General features: G+C 50.8%; 1 protein-coding gene across 1 annotated transcript in view; it reads right to left on the bottom strand.

Moving 5' to 3' along the window:
- Positions 1-21370, bottom strand: part of LOC144792763 (septin-2) — a 329710-nt gene that overhangs the window by 113691 nt on the left and 194649 nt on the right. The window contains exon 9 of the mRNA XM_078667947.1: positions 6607-6752. Coding sequence (XP_078524073.1) covers positions 6607-6752 — 146 coding nt within the window. The remainder of the gene's footprint in view (positions 1-6606; positions 6753-21370) is intronic.

Genomic DNA, 21370 nt, shown 5'->3' on the forward strand with positions numbered 1-21370 from the left:
TCCGGGGTGCTCTTCTTCGGGAGGGGAGCAAGGGCCAGTCTGGAGCAACCAGACCAGCAGCAGTGATGTCGTCGGGCGTCGTTCAGAAGGCCACAAGCCAGCGGGCTAGTAGCCAAACAACGCGGTGAGCAGCAAAAAGCAGAAGGGCCCCACGTAGATCGTGGAGATGCTGGGAGGCTGCACTTCGGTGCTGGAGCTGCTCAGGGTTGGGGCTTCTCGGACCCCAAAGCACTCAGTCGAGGGTCACTCGGGAGTCGTGCTGGGCAAGCGTCGTGCAGTCCTGAAGATGGCCGGTCCCTCGAGATCTCGTCACACCCACGAATCTCAGCGTGACTGATGATGTAGGTAGAGGTCAGAGGTGCCAGGGAAGCCGGTTCTCGTCGAGCTGGGCAGTCTTGATCCGGAGGAGAGACTTGCAGCAGACCGCAGTGTTCTTAAGATGGTGCCTGCGGATGCAGGGTGACTACTCCTTAGTCACAAGGGAGAAATCTTAGGAAGAAGTCTTGAGTTCCTTTCGTGGAAAGTAGTTTCAGGATTCAAAGATGATCTGATCTGGAAGGGGGCCAGTCTCTACCTTTATCTTGGAAAAGGGGGCTGGCACGCGACTAAGTCCTGCCCTAGGGGTGGGACCAGGAGGGGGGTGGTTACACCCACTTCCTTGGCGGGCTTTCCCCAGGCCAGGGGCTGGAGTGCCCCTGGAACTGGTTTCAGCCGGCCTATGCACAGTGAGCACCGGGGTGCCACTTGCAGTCACCTTCCTCTGTAGCCCTGCCTACCTGGAATACACAAAATCCTGTCTGGGACGGTGCTGGCACCGCCCCTGGCAGGAAACCCTTTGTCCTTATCTCCTGCTCTGGGAGGACTCCCAGCAGCAGGAGGGCAGACTTGTGTCTCGGTGGCAGCATCCATTTTGTGGATGCTAAGGCTCTGTCTGACTTTAACCGGGGTTACAGGTTACATACATGTCGTGTCCCTCTAGAAGGGTGGAATGCTAACCCCGTCGCCAGATTTGGCGAGGGGTTAGTATTCCAATTCGTATGACACCTTACTCGACATGTTTTGATAAAGCGATACCAGAGTTGGCATATAACCGCGAGGATTATAATGCACTTAAGAGTATATGGTATGCGATATCATGGAAACGGCTAAGGGATAGGTCCCGAAAGCCGCAGACAGGCTCAGCTCGTGCCAGAGCACTATCTCACACGATTCCAAGCACTCTGCCTTCAGGATTGTTAAGGCCTGCCATAGGAGTGACTGATAGGAGATCTGTGTGTCCATTTTAGGGTTAGATATAGGTATACTATATCTAAAGCAAGGGGTGATTACACCACCTTGCCCCAGCTGTCAAGCAGCCAGTTGTGTCAGATTTGGATGGCCAGCCAGGGGTGGCATAATACATGCTGCAGCCCCTGGTAGGCCCTGGGTACACCTATGCCCTGGGTACCTAAGGTACACTGTACAGGGACTGATAAGGTGACCCAGTATCCAATTGGATATGTACCTAGGGTACATGGAATCCATTTTACAGAGAGAGCAGTAGGCCTGGGGTCCTGAATAGCAGGGCCCCAGGTCAACTAAGTCAGAAAACCAGCAAAACACCAGGCAAAAAGTTGGGGGCAACCATAGTCAGGGATCTACCTTCCTACACAGGATCAGACTCTCGAACTTCCTGCTCGACTCCCACATCCTCTTCGGTATCGAAAATGTTCACCGGGTCAGGTGCCGTCTGCCGGGCCTCCTTGCGCGCTGCGCGTCAAAGTCGAATCGTCTTCTTGGAGCGGAAACGAGAACAAGCCATACAGCTGGCTTCATCGTGATCCGGAGACAGGCACTTGTTGCACACCGGGTGGCCGTCGATATGAGGATATTTTGAGTTGCAAACGGGACATCTCTTGAACGGGCTCCGTTCCATGATGATTCGTCGATAAGGCCTTAGGCGTCGACCGGGCCTTCAGTTTCGAAAAGCCACGCGGCTCCTCTGGAGGTTCGGCTCGGAAACCGAGCTGGAACAAGAACTGGACACCGATCGCAAGACAATACCGACGATAATTAAAGGCCTTTTGGCCAAAAAGAAAGTTTTCTATCGATTCCGAACTTGAGTTAACAAATATGCATCCGAACCCGATGGTGGAAAAAAACAATCTGAGGATGGAGTCGATGCCCATGCCCACTGTAGTCCAGGGGAGGAGTCACCTATCTCGTGATACTTCGAAGACTCTTCCAGGACAACAATGTGCAATCATCCGAACCCAACACTAGGCGGTGATCTATGCACAAGATATGAATTCAGCAGCCCACATGCCTCGAACCAGAGTCTCGGACGGGTGCTGGTGGCAAGAGTGCAGCACTGAATTTCTTCTGCATTATGCGCTTCGCATCTTCTTGCAACAAAAAAAATTCTATTAACTGCATGTTAGATAACTGTGGGCGATGAGCAAAGCGGCTGATTAATACCCATGAAACAGCAGCAACAGGTGCAGTAACCCTCACCCTTCTGCTACCTCCCCAGCTCTTCCCTTGGCCTTAAACGGAAGAGCCTGAAATACAGAACTCCTTCAGTGAGCTGTGTCTCTATAGCCAACAGGCCGCATAAGCGAAACTGCAAATCCCAGAATGCATTTTGACTGTTGAGTCAAACATCAATGATTGAGGCACGTGTGTGTGTGTGTTGAGCTGTGCTCTTGTTATGTTACCCACAAGTTAAGTGGGCTTGTTGGGAGCTATCTGCCGTCTCTTAGTGCGAGGGTCGCATGCCATTCAGATTCCTGTTTTCTGATCTAAAGCACAGATGCGCCCTCTGTTGGTCCTATTGTGAGAAGGAGGCAGAGAGGGGAATCAAGTTGGAGATCTTGCATAAAATATTCGAGTGACGCTGTTGAGACCAGACTATGAAACTGAACAAAAGGGGTCCTTTCTGAAGCGGATTTCATTGAATGGATATTCAGCTGTTTTCTGCTCGAGATAAAATGTCACACACATGGCACTAAAGTGTCACACGTAAGCATCCCTAAAACAACGAAATTAACTGAAAAGCAACCTGAATCTTGGCAGCTGTGCCTTTCTCGGGGCCCCAGGGGTTACTAAATCCTCCATTCAGCCTTGCCAAGGCGCCGCACGATGACATCACATCACGCCCCCCGTGGATGGGGGTGTCAGGGGTGTAGCTCGGTCAGAAACACGGAGGGGTGTGAGATTCAGATTTTCCGACAATCCCACTGACATGCATGTTAATCATATGATAAGCAGCGCACGAGGGGGGCAGAAGGGCCAGTGGAAAGGGGAAGCAGTGCAAATAGTGAGAGAATACTTAAAATATAGTATTTTGAAAAATAACCATGTTTTAGGACCTTCAGAACAGAAGAGTGCGAGTACGTTTTTGTCTAAGTATTTAAAAATCCCAGGGGAAATCCGACAGATACCTTAACATACCCGACCGAAAGCTCCTGTGCCCAACTATTTACTAAAGACATTTATTAGGGGAGTGAGGGGGTGACAGACCCCGCTGGAGGTCATTGTGGACGCCCCAGTGTTTGAAGGCCTGGGCACGATGCAAAGCTCCAGCGCAGCCAGCAATCCTGAGTTCTGGCCAGCAGGGGGCGCTCGGACCCTACAAGAATGAAGCGAGTCTGCAGGGGCGAGAGAACCAACCACGGCCGTCCCAGCGCTGTCCGCCGCAGGCGGGAGGCAGACAGACAGACTACAGACCCTGCCCGAAGCAACCCCAGCAAATGCTGGACAACTGGACCTGAGAAAGGGACATATGTATGTATATATATATATATATATATATATATATATATATATATATATATATATATATATATATATACACATACATACATACATACATATGTATGCATGTATGCATGCATGCATGCATGTATGTATGTATGCATGCATGCATGTATGTATGCATGTATGCATGTATGTATGTATGTATGCATGTATGCACACGCTCGGATCTGAACATGGAGCACACACACACACAAGGTGCATACGGGGCGAGGAGACTTCCGAAGCGCCTCGACTCTGCTCTGGGGGTCTTCGATAAGCAGAGGTCAGAGGTCGTGCTGAGTGGACGGCACTTGAGGCTGCTTGTACGATAAATCAACCCCCTCCGCCCTTCCCAGCTGAGACCTGCCCAATATATACTCTATTGACTGACCCGAGGCCCCGAGCTATGCCTACCTATTCCACTTAAGTTTCAGAACACACCGACCCCAAATTAGGGAAAAACAACAGATCTAGAACCACAAAGTCTAGCGGACGGTGGAGGTGCTGCTGTCGTGTTTTGTCCGTGATTGTAAATAGTGTGTCGGGGCCCAGTTCTCCAGGGGGGCTCCGCACTCTGAACCCCTCCCAAAGGACATTAGCCTCAGACTCCGCTTGAGAAGGGGTCGCTTACTCAGCAGTTTGTAGCTCCCTCCATGGGACCCGGGCTGCTGAAGGGTCCTTACAGGACCCACAGGCACTCAGTCACCTGTAGCACTGAAGCCTGTAGACCGCGCCTGACCCTGATGACACTGGTGTTTGGCCCCTTAGAGAGGAGCGGGGCCCCTCACAGACTAGCGGGGCCCCTCACAGAGGAGCGGGGCCCCTCACAGAGGAGCGGGGCCCCTCACAGAGGAGTGGGGCCCCTCACAGACGAGCGGGGCGTCAGTCTCTTCTTTCGCTCAAGAAAACCACAAGGGTGCAGGCGGGGGATTGTTAGATCCACTGGGGATCTTTGAAATAGTACTGCTGACAGTCCCAAATGACGTAGATAGGCTAAAGTAGTAATACATTTCTGCCCCTGAATTAGGGGCAGAGTACTTCCAGGCCATGAATGCTAAAGATTCCTAAGTTACCAACAGACGTTTGACACGAGGCCAGGGCTGCAGGAGAAGGGTTTGGGTGCTTCTGCCGAGAGGACGCGTGCCGTATCGGAGCTAGGAAGTCCTGTGATACCAGGTCAGTGATAAAGTGAGAACAAGGAGAAGGTTACCCAACGCCGCAAGATTCAAGAAAGAAACCAAGATCTTTCCAATGACCAAATTCCGACCGCAACCATTACCGAACAACCTCGAAGATTCACCGCAAACCTCTCGCTTAAAGACTCACGAGCATCTCTTGCTGGGGTCCCATTTCACCGGTTTTGTATAGGTTCTTGCATTCCTTTGGGCTACGGCTCCTCGAGACTTTCATTCTGTGAATGTGCAAAAGTCTTTGTAGCCGAATGAAGTTACTGTTACAATTTTGAATTGGACATTAATTTGTTAAATGCTTTACAGTGTACTGTACTAAAGAAAAAATTCACATCTTGACAGTGAAACGCTCTGATACCCTATGCGGTCAAGTTTGCGCTACATAAAACACTGAATAAATAAAGGTGTATTGTGGAAAGGGTATTTGGGGAAGGACAGCATTTGTGACATTGCTGTTCCTGGACCAATACAACCGCTCCTTAAGCCTCACCAGCAGCTGCAGAATTGACCAGGCTTCTTGCCTTCTACCCAGATCATGCTGTTGGTTTAAAGAGCAGGTTCTGGTCAAACCCAGTAGACCAGTCGTTCTTAACCTCTGATCCATGCCCCCATATGACCTTTTACCAATATTTTCTGTCCATAATCTTAAGCATTTTGAGCTAAACTGTTTCTCTCACGAGGCTTATAGTTTCATCTAGTAACAATACCTACCTGAAGTTTACTGTATTGACCTCTCAATTAATTTGATATATATGTGTGTGTGTCTGTACACACAATCAAAAAAGCATTACAAAAACGTTTTTAGTCAAAGCAGATTGTTAGTTCAGGATGTAACGTGTGTGAATGTGCACAGTCACTGAGCTGAGAACCACCAGCTTCGGACGAAAAACACTTGAACTGCTTTTGATGCCGACACATCTGCCGGTGCTCTAACCGCTCAGTGATCTATGCATGTGCACACAGGAAGACTGGCCAACAAGGCTGCCCCTTCTCCCACCCACTGCTTGCAAGGACAGACACCTACAGACCCCAGGCACCTACACTTCTTGTACTGGAAAGACAGAATGTCTAAACATTTTAGCAGAGCTGACAGTTCCACAGGGAGAAGGCCACATGCAAGCAGCAGGTACCCTGGCTTAAGCACCGGGTCTTTTAGCTTTTATGTGAGAACTGTCTATCACCGGACACAAACCCTGCACCGTCCCCAGCTTGTCCAAACCAAGCTCGGCTGCTGCTTCGTGTCTGGCAGATGAGGATGGGAATGAAGTGACTACTTTGGTCCTACCACTTTTACTCAAAGCTCTGACGATTAGCAATTGATTTGTGACTAATACCTGGGTCTTATACCGGCGTGTGATTGGGTCGCGTATTAAATATGCAGTTGAAGAGGAAAGTAGAAATGCCGAGTTCATATTAGTTTGTGAATTTTTGTGTATTATTGTTGACGTTCAAATGGGTTGGGGGTTCCTGGCTTCTAGTTGTGATTCAATTGGGTCACAGAAGTCAAAACGCCAAGAGATGCGGCAACATACAGTAGATGAAAGAGCATAGAGAGGCCTAGACATGGTGGATACCTGCGGGGCATTTGTGGACGTTAAGAGAAGGGGACGAGCCATAAACAAGATATAGCGTAACTTACACCAGCATTGTGCGGAGCTTCAGGAAATCGTTGTGCTCGGGGTTTTCTACCTCTACCACACCCCACGGGTAGAGCCGGCCACGGATTTTCTTTCCTTTCACCTCAATAAGTTGGTTGGAACCAATGACTGCAAAGGGGATGCTTGCCTGGAAACAGGAGGAGAAAGGTTTTAAGTAACAAATGATAATTTTAGCATCTGACATAAAAAACTTCACGCCATGCCACGTCCTAGCTACAACACTAATTCAAAGCTTTACAACAACGAGACCCGACAGCCACTGACCCCAAACATCTAAGAATACAGGAAAACCTCTGACAACATGCACTCCGATAAAGTGAGTGTCTGCTTCCACCCACTGAATTTACCAAACAGGTCACACTCTTGCAACTATATCCCTACCTCCATGTAACCACCAGGTTACCATTACCGTTGCTCTGTTCCCACCTAGCATTGTTAATTATACTCGCAGCACATTGATGATAACCCTCTCGTCAACCTGTGCCGCTTACCCTGGCAGCTGCTACAATCAAGCGGCTTATGCCTCGCACAGCTCTTCTTTGAGACTGTCTTCTGCACCCCTTAGTGCAAGTTTCCGCCCCATATTTCCCCCTCACTCTGCAGTTAACACTACCTTTGCACCAGACCTTCTCACAGCCAGTCTTTTCCTTCCTCTCCAATTGTATTACCCTGCACATGTACATTACTCCCTTGCTATGTAGTTAATTAGGTGTGTGCTTACAGGTCACTCACATACATTAAAGGCATATTGTATGAAGTGAAGATCCCAGTCCACAATAAGAGTAGATGGGGCAGATTGAAGAGTTTGTTTTCGTTTGTTGTAAAGTTTGCACTATGCAACTTAACTCCTTCTACTGGCTTTTTGAGAGAGACCGGATGAAAGCAGAGCGGGTTACAGAGTGATCTGTGTTTAATAGACTGCACCATTTAGATACAATGAATGTTCAGATTTATGAACATTCACTCAAGGTGTTTGCGCATAGACAATTCTAATGTGCAGACAGGACCTTAAGTTTCAATGGACTATTTAAGGCTTCAACAACCAATGTACTAAAACAAAAAGCAGTGGGAAGCCCAGTGTGTGGAGAAAATGAGGTGGAGGGGACACTTCAGGTCTCGATCCAACAAGCAGAGTCCAGAGACCAGGCTGAAATGGAGACATCAACTAACAATCCTACAGGCCATTCCGGCTTCCCTAGAATCAAAAATCAGGAAGTGGCCACGGATGCTGTGCTGCTGTGACAAAACCTGTGCAATGCTGCGGAAGCTGTATGTCCAAAACCAAAGATATCTTGCAGTGAAGCGTCTAGTTGATATGAGCAGACTGTTCAAGGAGAGCAGAGGATGTAGAGGGCTGTGAATGCCAGAATAAACTTCTAATAGTGGGTATTACTGAGGGAGCAGAGGGCTCTAACCAGGAACAATTTCTACAATGGTAGCTGCAATAATAGATAACAGAAAAAGATCTTAACGCGTGGTAAGTCACTGAAAGAGCTCACAGAGCTCTGCCATCAATGCACCCTCCCATTGCCCGTAAAAGATGCCTCATTATAAAACTCATTAACTACATGGATAAAGAAAATATCTCAGACTTAGAAGCCAGCTCCTATGGATGCTGCATGGTTTCACTTACAGGTGTACACACCAGATCACATCTCACAAGGACTCGTACACAACCACATATTTATGGATACTGCAGTCTTTCACATACAGGCACACACCAGCCAGCTCACATCTCACAAGGCCAACAGGCCAGGTCCCAGTGACAGATCGCGCACATTTGGAATTGTAAGTGTGCAACCACCAGCTCACATCTCACACAGACTAAAAAGCTCATGCCCCACTAATACAGTATTCTTTCCATTGAAGGTGGACACCACCAGCTCACTTCTCAAATGGACTATTAGGCCAGAACAAATTCAATGATACTGCAATCTCTAACTTGCCAGCACCCAACCATATGGTCACATCTCACAAGGACTCACTGGCCAGCGTGCAAACCTTTCAATTACAGGCACCCATTCACCAGCTCATGTCACATGGAGTAACAGATCACCCAACACTAATGCTGCAGCCTCCGTTTCATGGTGCACACCAGCAGCTCACATAAACAAACAGGCCAGCTGCCATTGGCAGATCCTGCAGCATTTCACTTGCAGGTGCATGCTACCAGCTCACAAGAACTTACAAACCTGCTCCCACTGACAGATACTGTTGACACCCACCTACCAGCTCACATCAAACAAGGACTAACAGACCTGCAACCATTGACAGAGACTGCTGACACCCACCTACCAGCTCACATCACACAAGGACTAACAGTCCTGCAACCACGGACCGACACTGCTGACACCCACCTACCAGCTCACATCACACAAGGGCTAACAGACCTGCAACCATTGACAGATACTGCTGACACCCACCTACCAGCTCACATCACACAAGGACTAAGTCCTGCAACCACTGACCGACACTGCTGACCAACACTGCTGACCAACACTGCTGACACCCACCTACCAGCTCACAGCACACAAGAGGTAATAGACCAGCTCCCACTGATAAACACTGCAGATTACCACCCACCAGCTCGCATCACACAAATACTAATAGGTGAGACCCACAGATAGTTACCGCAGTCTTTCACTAGCAGGTGCACAACACCAACTAAATTTGCGCAGTGAGTCATAGAACAGTTCCTACCAATCGATACAGCAACTTTTCACGTACAGGTATTAACTAGCAGCTGCTGCGGCCATCACCTCACATCTCGCATGGACAATTGAGTCAGCAACCACTGATAAGAAATGCGTTACTTACCTGTAACTGCAGTTATCCAGTATTGGTGTCTTTCATAGATTCACATGCCTGAATCATTCCCCATCGTCGAGACGGGAGCCTCCAGTATATAAAAAAGTAATGTCCTAGAGACATACATAGAAAAAAATAGGCCTAAGGGTCTCACCTTAGTAGCCTATCCACGTCCTTTTGCAGGAAGGACCAAACAGAGCAGGCCCCAAGGGTCCCACCTAGGTGGCCTATCTGGGTCCTTTTGTAAAAAGGACCAAATAAAGAAAAACAGCCAATCAGCTACTACCTCCTTCTAGAACCTTCCTGCCAGGAGCCCAAGTCTCTCAGATTTTCGTACGCACCAAGCTAGTTAGGCGTAAACTCAGAGAGAAAGGTGAGCCCTGCCAGGGGAGGCGGGAGGGTGCATGTGAATCTATGAAAGACACTAATACTGGATAACTGCAGTTACAGGTAAGTAACGCATTTCTTATCCAGTATTTGGGTGTCTTTCATAGATTCACATGCCTGAATCAGAGTAGCGAGCAATACATTATGCACATTCTGTATGGAACATCAGGTATGAGTATGTAGATAATACATATCACGTGACTATAAAGCACAAAATGCAATGGCATATAAATACAGTCAGAGAATGTGCATACCAGTAAAGGATGGAGGGATGTAGGAAGGCTAACCTTACTGGAATAGATGGCGAAGCACTGCTCGGCCCACTGCTGCATCCTTCATCAGCTCAGTATCCAGGCAGTAGTGCCTGGTGAAGGTGTGCGGGGACTTCCAGGTCGCCGCTCTGCAGATGTCCAGTATCGGCACTCCGGCGAACAGCGCCGCAGACGTGGACATGGCTCTCGTCGAATGAGCTTTGGCTCGTGAGTCTAAAGGCCGTCCGGCCTTTTCGTGACAAAAGGTGATCGCAGAAGAGATCCATCTTGAGATACTCTGCTTTGTCAGGGGCATGCCTAGCCGTGGTCTACTAAAGGCAATAAAGAGTTGGGATGACTTCCGGAAGTGTTGTGTCTTGTCAATGTAGAATTTAAGACATCTCTTCAGATCTAGTGAATGCAGTGTTCTCTCGGCTGCAGTGGTAGGATTTGAGAAGAATGATCTAAGCACCACTGGTTCGTTAAGGTGGAAGTCCGAGGGGACTTTTGGAATGAAACGAGGGTTAGTCCGCAGAATGACTATCTTCCCTGAATTGTAGAAAGGGATCTTGGATGGAGAGAGCCTGCAACTCACTGACCCTTCTGGCAGAGGTTAACGCCAGGAGGAGGGCCGTTTTCCAAGAGAGGAACTTGATCTCCGCCTTATGGATGGGTTCGAAAGGATGCTTCATTAGTTGATGAAGAACCACATTGAGGTGCCACGAAGGAGGAATTGGTCGTGGTCGTGGAAAGGATCTGAATAGGCCTTTTAGGAATTGTTTGACGAGTCTGTCCGCCCACAGAGATGGGCCCGTAGACGTCCTTGTGAACCTTGAAATCGCCGCTAGATGTACTTTGATGGATGCATGCGCAAGGCCTGATTGCGCAAGATGCAATAAGTATGGCAGCAGCTGCTGTGGAGTGGCATGGAAGGGGTGCAAACCATGATCCACACACCAGAAACAGAATCGCTTCCATTTTAGTGAGTAGGTTTTGTTAGTGCTGTCAGCTCTAGCTTTCGCAAGGACATCTCTGCACTCCTGCGGGATGTTCAGGTGGCTGAATTCGCGGTATTCAGGAGCCAGGCTGACAACTTCAGAGAGCTCCGATTCGGGTGGAGGACCTGCCCTTGGGACATCGTGATCAGGGCCGGAAACTGCTGCAGGCGAAGAGGGGGCCGGGCAGAAAGGCGATGAAGCTCCGTGAACCAGTGCTGCCTGGGCCAAGAGGGAGCAATCAGGATCAGAGTGCAGGGTTCTGATTTCATCTTCCTGAGAACTCTGGGTATCAGTGGGAATGGCGGAAAGGCGTACGCAAATACGTTGCGCCATGCGATGGAAAATGCATTCCCGAGGGTTCCTGAGTGGTGATGCCTGCTTGCGAAGCTTGGGCATTTGGCGTTCTCCCTGGTGGCGAAAAGGTCTATTTTCGGAGTGCCCCACTCCTCGAAGATACGGTCCAGCACCTCTATGTCCAGTTCCCATTCGTGGGAAGGAGATCTCTCCCTGCTCAGTGCGTCCGCCAAGACGTTGTCCTTGCCCGGGACATACTCCGCCTTCAACATTATTCCATGCTGCAGAAGCCAGTTCCAGATTCTTTGTGATTCTCGAGATAACGAGATAGAACGCGTCCCCCCCTGTTTGTTCAGGTAGTGCATCGTCGTGGTGTTGTCTGTCCTGACGAGCACTGGGGAGTGTTGAATGCGTGGTAGAAACGCCTGTAGAGCCAGGAAGACCGCTCTTAACTCCAACAGATTGATATGGAGCTTGGTTTCCTGTGTCGTCCATTTGCCGTTGATCTGGAGTTCCTGGAGGACTGCTCCCCAACCTTCCAGGGATGCGTCCGTAGTTATTACATGTGGTTCTGCTGGGAGCAGGAACAGCAGACCCTTTGACAGATGGTTGAGTGATGTCCACCATTGCAAGTGGTTGATAATGGGGCAAGTGACTCGTATGCGATCCTCGAAAGAACCTGTGGCTTGCGTCCATTGCTTTGTCAGTTCCTCTTGGAGTGGACGCATTTGAAGACATCATGCCGAGGAGGGACTTGAACGTGCGGACCGGTAGAGTCCTCCTCGAAGCCACTGCCTTGGCCAAGGAGATGAGTTTGACCTTTCTCTCCTGAGAGGGGAAAGCTTTGACACGCACTGTGTCCAGAGTCGCTCCAAGGAACGTGATGACCTTGGTGGGTTCCAGAGTCGACTTCTCGGTGTTGAGGGTCAGACCCAGGCGGTGGAAAATATCCAGACAGGCGCTGGAGGATGAGGCTGCGGCGGCCGCTGTCGGTGCCTTTACCAACCAGTCGTCCAGGTATGGAAACACCTGGTGGCCTTGCTGACGAAGGAATGCTGCCACGGGTGAGAGGCATTTGGTAAATATCCTCGGGGCACATTTGAGGCCAAATGGAAGGACACGAAATTGGTAGTGTTGTCCTGCCACCGCAAACCTGAGGAACTTCCGGTGCCCTTTGAGAATAGGTATATGGTAGTAGGCGTCCTGAAGGTCTAAGGACGTCATGTAGTCCCCTTTCTCCAGAAGACCAAGGATTTCTTGCAGAGTCACCATACGGAACGATTGTTTCGTTAGGAACACGTTGAGTGCCCTGAGGTCCAGGATTGGCCGCCACTTCTTTCCCTTTTGGTGGATTAGGAAGAAGTGAGAGTAAAAGCCTTGTCCCTTGCGGACCCGTGGAACTCTCTCTATCGCTCCCTTCTTTAGCATGGAAGCAATTTCCTGAAGAAGTAATCGTAGGTGCCTGTGGGATCGATGTCGAGGTGGTGTCGTTGGGGGAATTGAGGTGAATTCCAGGGAATGTCCAAATCGAATGAGTTGGAGTACCCACCGATCCGTCGTTATAGTTTGCCAATTTTGTAGGAAGTATGACAGCTTTCCTCCAAGTCGTAAAGAATGTAGTGGTGGAGGGGCTGGCTGGGGAGACAAGTCATTGTCTGTTGCCCGCAGGTCGTTTTTGGCCCTTTCCTCGGTAATTGGATTTGCCGTAGGAAGACTGTCGTCCCTGTTGTGTTTGCCGCTGTTGAAATTGCGGCTTGGACTGTGAATATGAGTAGGAAGACCGATTTTGATAGGAACCCCTGTACGCAGGTTGTCCTCTTCCCCTGTTGCCACGAAAGGACTGGGTCCGGAATTGTAGAGTACCCAGAGCCTTAGCGGTGTCCGTGTCCTTTTTAATGGTGGTGAGGGCTGCGTCGATCTGTTCACCAAAGAGGTGCTTGCCATCGTAAGGCATATCTAATATCCTGGTTTGCACCTCCTGGCGGAAAGTGGTGGCCTTGAGCCAACCCTGTCGTCTCAGGACTGCAGCCCCTGCCAGTTGCCGGAAACCAATCATGGCGGCATCAATGGCACAGTCGATGAGCTCTGAAGCAGAGGTCTGCCCTTCTAAGAGAAGGGAATGTGCTTCCTCTCTGAGATCCTCCGGCAGATTCGAAAGATAGGGCGCAATGTTCGCCCAGAGTTGGCGATTGTAACGGCCCAATAGTGCAATCGAATTAGCCACTTTCACCGTCATGGCCGACGTGGTAGTGAAGCGTTTGCCAACGGCATCCAGTTTCCTGCCCTCCTTGTCAGGTGGCGTCGACAGAGGCGAGGCTGGATTTCGTGAGTTCTTCTGCGCCGCTTGAGTCACCACGGAATCTGCCTTGGGGTGACCTGTCAGGCATGCTGGTGCCGATGAGGTGGCCTTGTACTTTTTATCAAGCCTGGGCACTACCACCTGTATAGAAGCAGGAGTTTGCATGAGTTGTTTACCCTGCTTCCATATAAAGTCAATAATAGGGATTGATCTTGTGGACTTCTTAGTGGGCTCCTTGAAATCGTAAAGGAAGCATTCAGTTTCCTGAGTTTCCATGGACATATGGAACCTCTTGGCAGCCCGCTCAATGATGTTGTGGAATCCACCGATGTCTGCGGGTGGAGACTCCGAGGTCTGTGGATCCGGAGAGGCTGGAGAATGTGCCACATAGTCCTGGTCCGCATCCGGGTCCGACTGGTCGTCATCGACTTCACCTTCCTCCTGTTCCCTCTCCTCTTCGTCAGAGGAGGGAACGTCCTGAAGTGGTACCTGTGTCTTTTCAATGACCAGGGGGAGCTGGCTTATGGCGAGATGAAGGAGCTGGCGCCTGTGCAGCTGGAAGCGCAGGCGCAGAGTGTTTCTCCGGGAACCTTTCCTTATAATCCTTTATGAGGAATTGCAGGTCTGAGACGATGGATGCGGGGAGACACACCATAGGAGTAACCTGTGTGTGGGTTGGAGGTTGGACCGGTTGTTGTACAAGGTCTTCCTCCTCTTCCGGCTCCTCGTCTGTAGTTTGGCATTTCAGCACCAGGTCAGATGGACTAGTAGCCTGCGTAAAGGAGTCCTCGTCCGACTCCTGACCTTGCAATAGACAGGCCGGAGGTAGTTGTTGTACCCTACCGGGCGACGTCTGAAGTGGCGTAATAGGCCGTTTAGTAATTTTCACCGTGACATGGCTCACTTGCGGTGGAAAGGCGTCCATGGCGTGTGATAAGAGTGCAGACTCCTTCCACGGTCCTGAAGACGTCGACGCTGGAATCGACAGCGCCGTGGCAGGTATTTTCGCCGACGGTAAGTTACTCGTCGTCGACGGTGGTTGCGACGACGGTGTCTTCATCGGCGTCATTTTCGTCGACGGCAATGTCCCCGCCGTCGACGGCGTACCCGTCTTCGACGGTTTTCCCACCGTCGACGGGATGTTTCTCGTCGACGAGGTAGACTTCGTCGACGGCGTTGTTTTCGTCGACTGTCGTCGTCGTCGGTGTCTTAGACGATGGTCTCGTCGTCGACGACGATATCTTCGTCGTCGATGGAGTGACCGGGATGGTCGATGGCGTAGGTCTACTCGCCGACGATGAAGGAGTCGTCCTCGTCGTCGAGGAGGAAGCCGACGAGGACGTCGTCGTCGACACTGTCGTCGTCGAGACAGTTTTCTGCGCTGAATGAACCAGCGACGCTGTCGTCGTCGTCGGGACCAGCGGCTGCTTCCTGGGGACAGGAAGGTCCTTGCCAGACACGGATGGCTTGCCTTCTGAGGACTTTTTAGAAGTCTTCATAGGAGGGGTGTCTGTGGGGCTAGGGGAAGAAACCCTTGGCCTCTTCAAGGAAAAATGCGACCCTCCAGACACACACTCGCCTTCCGACACCAAGTCATCAGTCTTGGTCTTGAGTCTGTTGAGCCATAGTAGAAGTCGACCTTCTCGGTCCTTGAGGGTCTTGTTGGAGAAGGTCCGACATATTTTGCAGTCCTTTGCCTGATGGTGAGGGTAGAGGCAGTATAAACATGTTTCATGTTTATCCTCTATATGAAGTGTAGGAAGGTAGATCCCTGACTATGGTTGCCCCCAACTTTTTGCCTGGTGTTTTGCTGGTTTTCTGACTTAGTTGACCTGGGACCCTGCTATTCAGGGCCCCAGGCCTACTGCTCTCTCTGTAAAATGGATTCCATGTACCTTAGGTACATATCTAAATTGGATACTGAGTCACCTTATCAGTCCCTGTACAGTGTACCTTAGGTACCCAGGGCATAGGTGTACCCAGGGCCTACCAGGGGCTGCAGCATGTATTATGCCACCCCTGGCTGGCCATCCAAATCTGACACAACTGGCTGCTTGACAGCTGGGGCAAGGTGGTGTAATCACCCTTTGCTTTAGATATAGTATACCTATATCTAACCCTAAAATGGACACACAGATCTCCTATCAGTCACTCCTATGGCAGGCCTTAACAATCCTGAAGGCAGAGTGCTTGGAATCGTGTGAGATGGTGCTCTGGCATGAGCTGAGCCTGTCTGCGGCTTTCGGGATCTATCCCTTAGCCGTTTCCATGATATCGCATACCATATACTCTTAAGTGCATTATAATCCTCGCGGTTAAATGCCAACTCTGGTATCGCTTTATCAAAACATGTCGAGTAAGGTGTCATACAACTTGGAATACTAACCCCTCGCCAATTCTGGCGACGGGGTTAGCATTCCACCCTTCTAGAGGGACACGACATGCATGTAACCTATAACCCGGTTAAAAGTCAGACAGAGCCTTAGCATCCACAAAATGGATGCTGCCACCGAGACACAAGTCTGCCCTCCTGCTGCTGGGAGTCCTCCCAGAGCAGGAGATAAGGACAAAGGGTTTCCTGCCAGGGGCGGTGCCAGCACCGTCCCAGACAGGGTTTTGTTTATTGTAGGTAGGCAGGGCTTTAGAGGAAGGTGACTGCACGTGGCACCCCGGTGCTCACTGTGCATAGGCTGGCTGGAACCAGTTCCAGGGACACTCCAGACCCTGTGCTGGGGAAAAGCCCGCCAAGGAAGTGGGTGTAACCACCCCCCTCCTGGTCCCACCCATAGGGCAGGACTTAGTCGCGTGCCAGCCCCCTTTTCCCAGATAAAGGTAGAGACTGGCCCCCTTCCAGATCAGATCATCTTTGAATCCTGAAACTACTTTCTGCGAAAGGAACTCAAGACTTCTTCCTAAGATTTCTCCCTTGTGACTAAGGAGTAGTCACCCTGCATCCGCAGGCACCATCTAAGAACACTGCGGTCTGCTGCAAGTCCTTCCTCCGGAATCCGACTGCCCAGCTCGACGAGAACCGGCTTCCCTGGCACCTCTGACCTCTACCCACCTCTACAGCCCAGCTGAGAACCGTGGGTGCGACGAGACCTCAAGGGACCGGCCATCTGCAAGACTGCACGACTTCTTTCCAGCAAGCCCGCCGAGTGAATTCCTGGTGAGTGCTTTGGGGTCCGAGAAGCCCCGACCCTGAGCAGCTCCAGCACCGAAGTGCAGCCCCCCAGCATCTCCACGATCTGCGTGGGGCCCTTCTGCTTTTGGCTGCTCACCGCGTTGTTTGGCTACTAGCCCGCTGGCTTGTGGCCTTCCCGACGACGCCCGACGACATTTCTGCTGCTGGTCTGGTTGCTCCAGACTGGCCCTTGCTTCCCTCCATCGGAGAAGTACCCTGGACCCTCCTGGTCCACCCAAGACGCCATTTTAGGTCCACCGCGTGGGCCTTGCATTTGCCAAGACTTGTTGCCCAATCCTGGGTCCAGCGACGTCGACAGCAAGAACCTTCGTGGGACAGCTCGCACCTCCATCCTGGTCGCCGACAACGCCTCCTGGTCCGAGAGACTGCAGAGCCCAGCAGCGCCCACTCACCTGACTGCGGTGACTTCGCCCGGTGCCATCCTGGTGCCCACTTAATCACTGGCTAGTGATTCAAGAACTTGGTCCCCTCTGCTTTCAGGTTTTCTTCTTCCTTGATCCAGGCTTGGATCCATCGAACTTTCCTCCACTGGTCGCCTGCCAGCAACTTCCTTCTTCCAGGCTCCTGGTCCGGCAACGAGATCCCCGACGTCTTTTCAGACCTATGCAGCTGCAGCCCCTGGGCTAGGTAACTTCGGCACTTCGGTGTCCCAGCATAGCCTCACTATCCTAGGGTCAGGATCCACTGTCGTTTTCTTCCTACCAGGTCGGGTTCGCCCGTGAACACTAACTTTGCCTTTACTAGCCTCCATAGACTTTGTCCCGCATCCCGCGTGAGAGTGCACACTCTGCACCCGAGTCCCCTAGGTCTCCTAGAAGTAATCTAACGATTCCCTAGTTAAGTCCTAGCGATTCCAAAGCCTATTAGTACTGTACTTACCTGCTAGTAATTTCGCATTCCACTTTTTAAGTATATGGTTTTTCGTGCCCCTCGGGCATTTGTGTATAACGTGCTAACTTAAGTATTTTCGTAAGAGTTTTGTTGTGTGCCTAGCACCCTGTCCTCATAAAGAGTACAGGGTTGTTGTGATTCTAATAAATACACTGTTTATTTTCATAACACTTGTGTGGTGTCCTTTCACTGGGTGTTCAAGGGGTAATGTGATGGTAAAACAGCTGGCTTAACACGCCCTCTAGAGTCTTAGCCTTAGACTGCTCGTATCCATGCTACTAGGATAGCTGGTCTATAAGGTTGACTTACAACCAATCATCAATAAGGGTTGTTTGGACTGATATATAGTGATCACTAGAATAGTGAACACTGCACATCTGGCCAACTTCTCACATGAAGTCTTTTCTTGCTGCAGTTGGACCAGGCCCGGAAAAGACCCTTCTTCTGGCTATCAGACATAACTTTAGAAGACAATTAAATGCGGTTTGAGAAGAAAATAGAAATTCCTGAGGAGAACTCAGGTGGAGACTCCCTAGCACAACGTGCGGTAGAAAATCTGAGAGACTTGGGCTCCTGGCAGGAAGGTTCTAGAAGGAGGTAGTAGCTGATTGGCTGTTTTTCTTTATTTGGTCCTTTTTACAAAAGGACCCAGATAGGCCACCAAGGTGGGACCCTTGGGGCCTGCTCTGTTTGGTCCTTCCTGCAAAGGACGTGGATAGGCTACTAAGGTGAGACTAGACTAGAGGGTTTCTGGCCGAGAAACAGCAGGTGAGCCGTGGTGCGGTCACTGTCGAAGGTAGAGAATAGAAACCAGGAATTCCAGTCAACGTTCAGTAGAGTCCAATGCCAGAGGCACATGGCATCAGTGAATCTTGCATAGAGATCAATGCTAGAGAGACAGCAGGTGTCTCCAAAGTCCGTCGTGGAAGGCCGGATCCAAGCCACATTTTTAAGATAACATTTATTTAATTGGGGATATACTAAAAATCTAGCATGGAGCCAGCCCTCCAGGACCGACAGAGAACCCTGCCAGAAGGCAGTCAAATTATATTGCCAGAGGCAGAACGTTCGCCATCAGCAAACTTACACTAAAAATCACTCCTCCTGGCAGACAGCAGGCACCCAGAGCATCGGACAATATACACCAGAGGTCACTGCCAGAGGGAAATAGCAGGTACCCGTGCCATCAGCCAACCTGCACCTGAGGCAGTTGCTAGAGGCAAACAGCAAGTCCTCTGAGGCACTGCCACTCTACAACAGAGGTCCCTGACAGAGACCCACAGCAGAGTACCTGGGAATCAGCCAATTTACACTACAGGTTACTGCCAGAGGCAAACAGGAGGTCATGTGTGGCACTATCCATCCACCACCCGAGGTTGTTTCCAGAGGCCGAGAGGTCTCCCAGGGCATCAGCAACCTACACTCGAGGGTTACTGCCCAAGACAAACAGTGGGTCACATGTGATATCAGCCACCCTTCACTAGCAGTCACTGTCTGAGGTAGACAACATGAACCCCAGACATATCTACAGTAGAGTCCAGTGCCAGAGACAGACAGCAGGCCACAGGGGCATCTGCGGGCCCACACACAAGGTTGATACAGAGGATGACAAGCAGGGTTGTAGGGCTTCAGAAACTGTACACTAGGATAACTGACATAGGGAAACAGAGGGTCACTAGTGGTATCATCCATTCAACCCTGAAGGTCACTGTCCGAGGCAGAGAGCATGTTACTATGAGCATTGTGCATCCCATACAGGAGGTCGCTGCCAGAGGACGACGGCAGGGACCCAGTCAAGTTACAGTCACTGTTAAAACGAGTCAGCAGGTCACCTGTTGTATCATCCATTCAAACCGAGAGGCTGTTTCAAAAGGCAGACAGCAGGTCACTGTCAATCTGCACTAGAGGTCGCTGCCAGAGGCAGACAGCGGGGAACTATGGACATCAGACAACCGACAATACAGTGCACTGCCAGATGCAGACAGAGGGTCACCCATGGCATAAGAAGAACTATATTGAACGTTATTGCCAAGGGAAACAGGCTGCTATCAGCAATATACACTAGAGATCTCTATTATGGACAGAGTATAGGCACCTAGGCAACTAGCCAACCTGCCCTACAAAGAACTGTCAGAGGCAAACAGCAGGTCACCCTGGGCACCAGAAAATCTACACTAGAGGTCAACGCCAGAGGGAGACAGAAGGCCATTCTGGACACCGGCTAAGCTACACCAGAGCAAACCACCAGAGGTATGTAGGAGGTCAGCCTGGCTGTCACCTAACCTACAGCAGGGGTCACTGTCCGAGGAACACTACGGCTCACCATTATTGTTGCGATGGTCCACCATCAGAAGCAGACTGCAGGTTGCCACCCACGGCATCACAATGCAGACTGCAGATCACTCATGTCTTTTAACAAACTACTCTTGGAACCAGTGCCCTAGAAGGGAATCCATATTCCCTCTGAGATACTGGTACAGCAGGGACAGAGTCAGTCACAAGCCTGATTATGCTACTGTCCACCACTGACCATTCTACTGTTCAGCAGCTCACACTAGTCACACTTTCGATCTGTACCATCCTTTGACACCGACGAGTGGGACCAAGCTCTCACCTAAAGCCCTAGAAGAGACTTCTCATCCAGCCCACCCATGATGGCGGCTCTCAATGCTCATGTTCGCTGCAGCCGTTTACAAGGCCTACTACAGCAACCTCCTCAGACCAACCACAAACATCAGCATGTCAACACCGCCTACCAGTAACACACATGCTCACCAACTCCAGCTCCGGACAACGCCTGCCAGCCCCAGCTCCTTCGACCCCCCCTCCACCCCGTGCTGCTTCTTCACTGACCACCAGTGCCAGTACCTCAAACTTTCAGTGCCACTTTCTCACTGCCCACCAGCTCTTTATCCAGCTCGTTTGCACCAGTTTCTAGTGCCCCGCAACTACGTTTCTCAGACTCAGTGCAACCTCTCCTACCAGCACTAGCTCCTCACACTGCCACCAGTGCTAGTTCATCCTACTGCCAGCTCCTCACACGAGCCCACCTGGCTCACACTGCCAATCAGTGCCACCTCATCACACTGCCATCAACACCGGCTCCTCACTCTGTGGAAGCTCCTTCACTGCCCAACAGTGCTAGCTCTAGACACACCGCTAGCCTCTCACTGTCCACCAGTCCCACCTCTAGACACTTACCACCAGCTCCTCAGTGTCCACCAGTGCCAGCTCTAGACACTCGCCACCAGCTACTCGGTGCCAGCTCTTCATTGTCCACTAGCGTCATAGCTCCAACCCACTACCAATTCCCCACTTTCAGTGGAAGCTCCTCTCACTGCCCACCAGCGCCAGCTCCTCAGTGCCCACCACGGGCAGTGTGACGAGCTGGCCATCGCCAGCTCCTCGCACTGCCCACCAAATGCTAGCGCCACCCACTCAAAAGCTCCTCTCAGTGTCCACCACCACATTCAAACTACCAAGGGAAGTGTCTCACACTGCCCACCACCAGCTCCTCACAGTGCCCACACTTACACTATCACTGGGAGCTCTCCACAGCGCCCACCACTACTACATCACACCGATCACCCCTCACATTGCTCACCACCAGTA

This window comes from Lissotriton helveticus, chromosome 11 (assembly GCF_964261635.1).
Source record: "Lissotriton helveticus chromosome 11, aLisHel1.1, whole genome shotgun sequence".
Classification (NCBI taxonomy): Eukaryota; Metazoa; Chordata; class Amphibia; order Caudata; family Salamandridae; genus Lissotriton; species Lissotriton helveticus.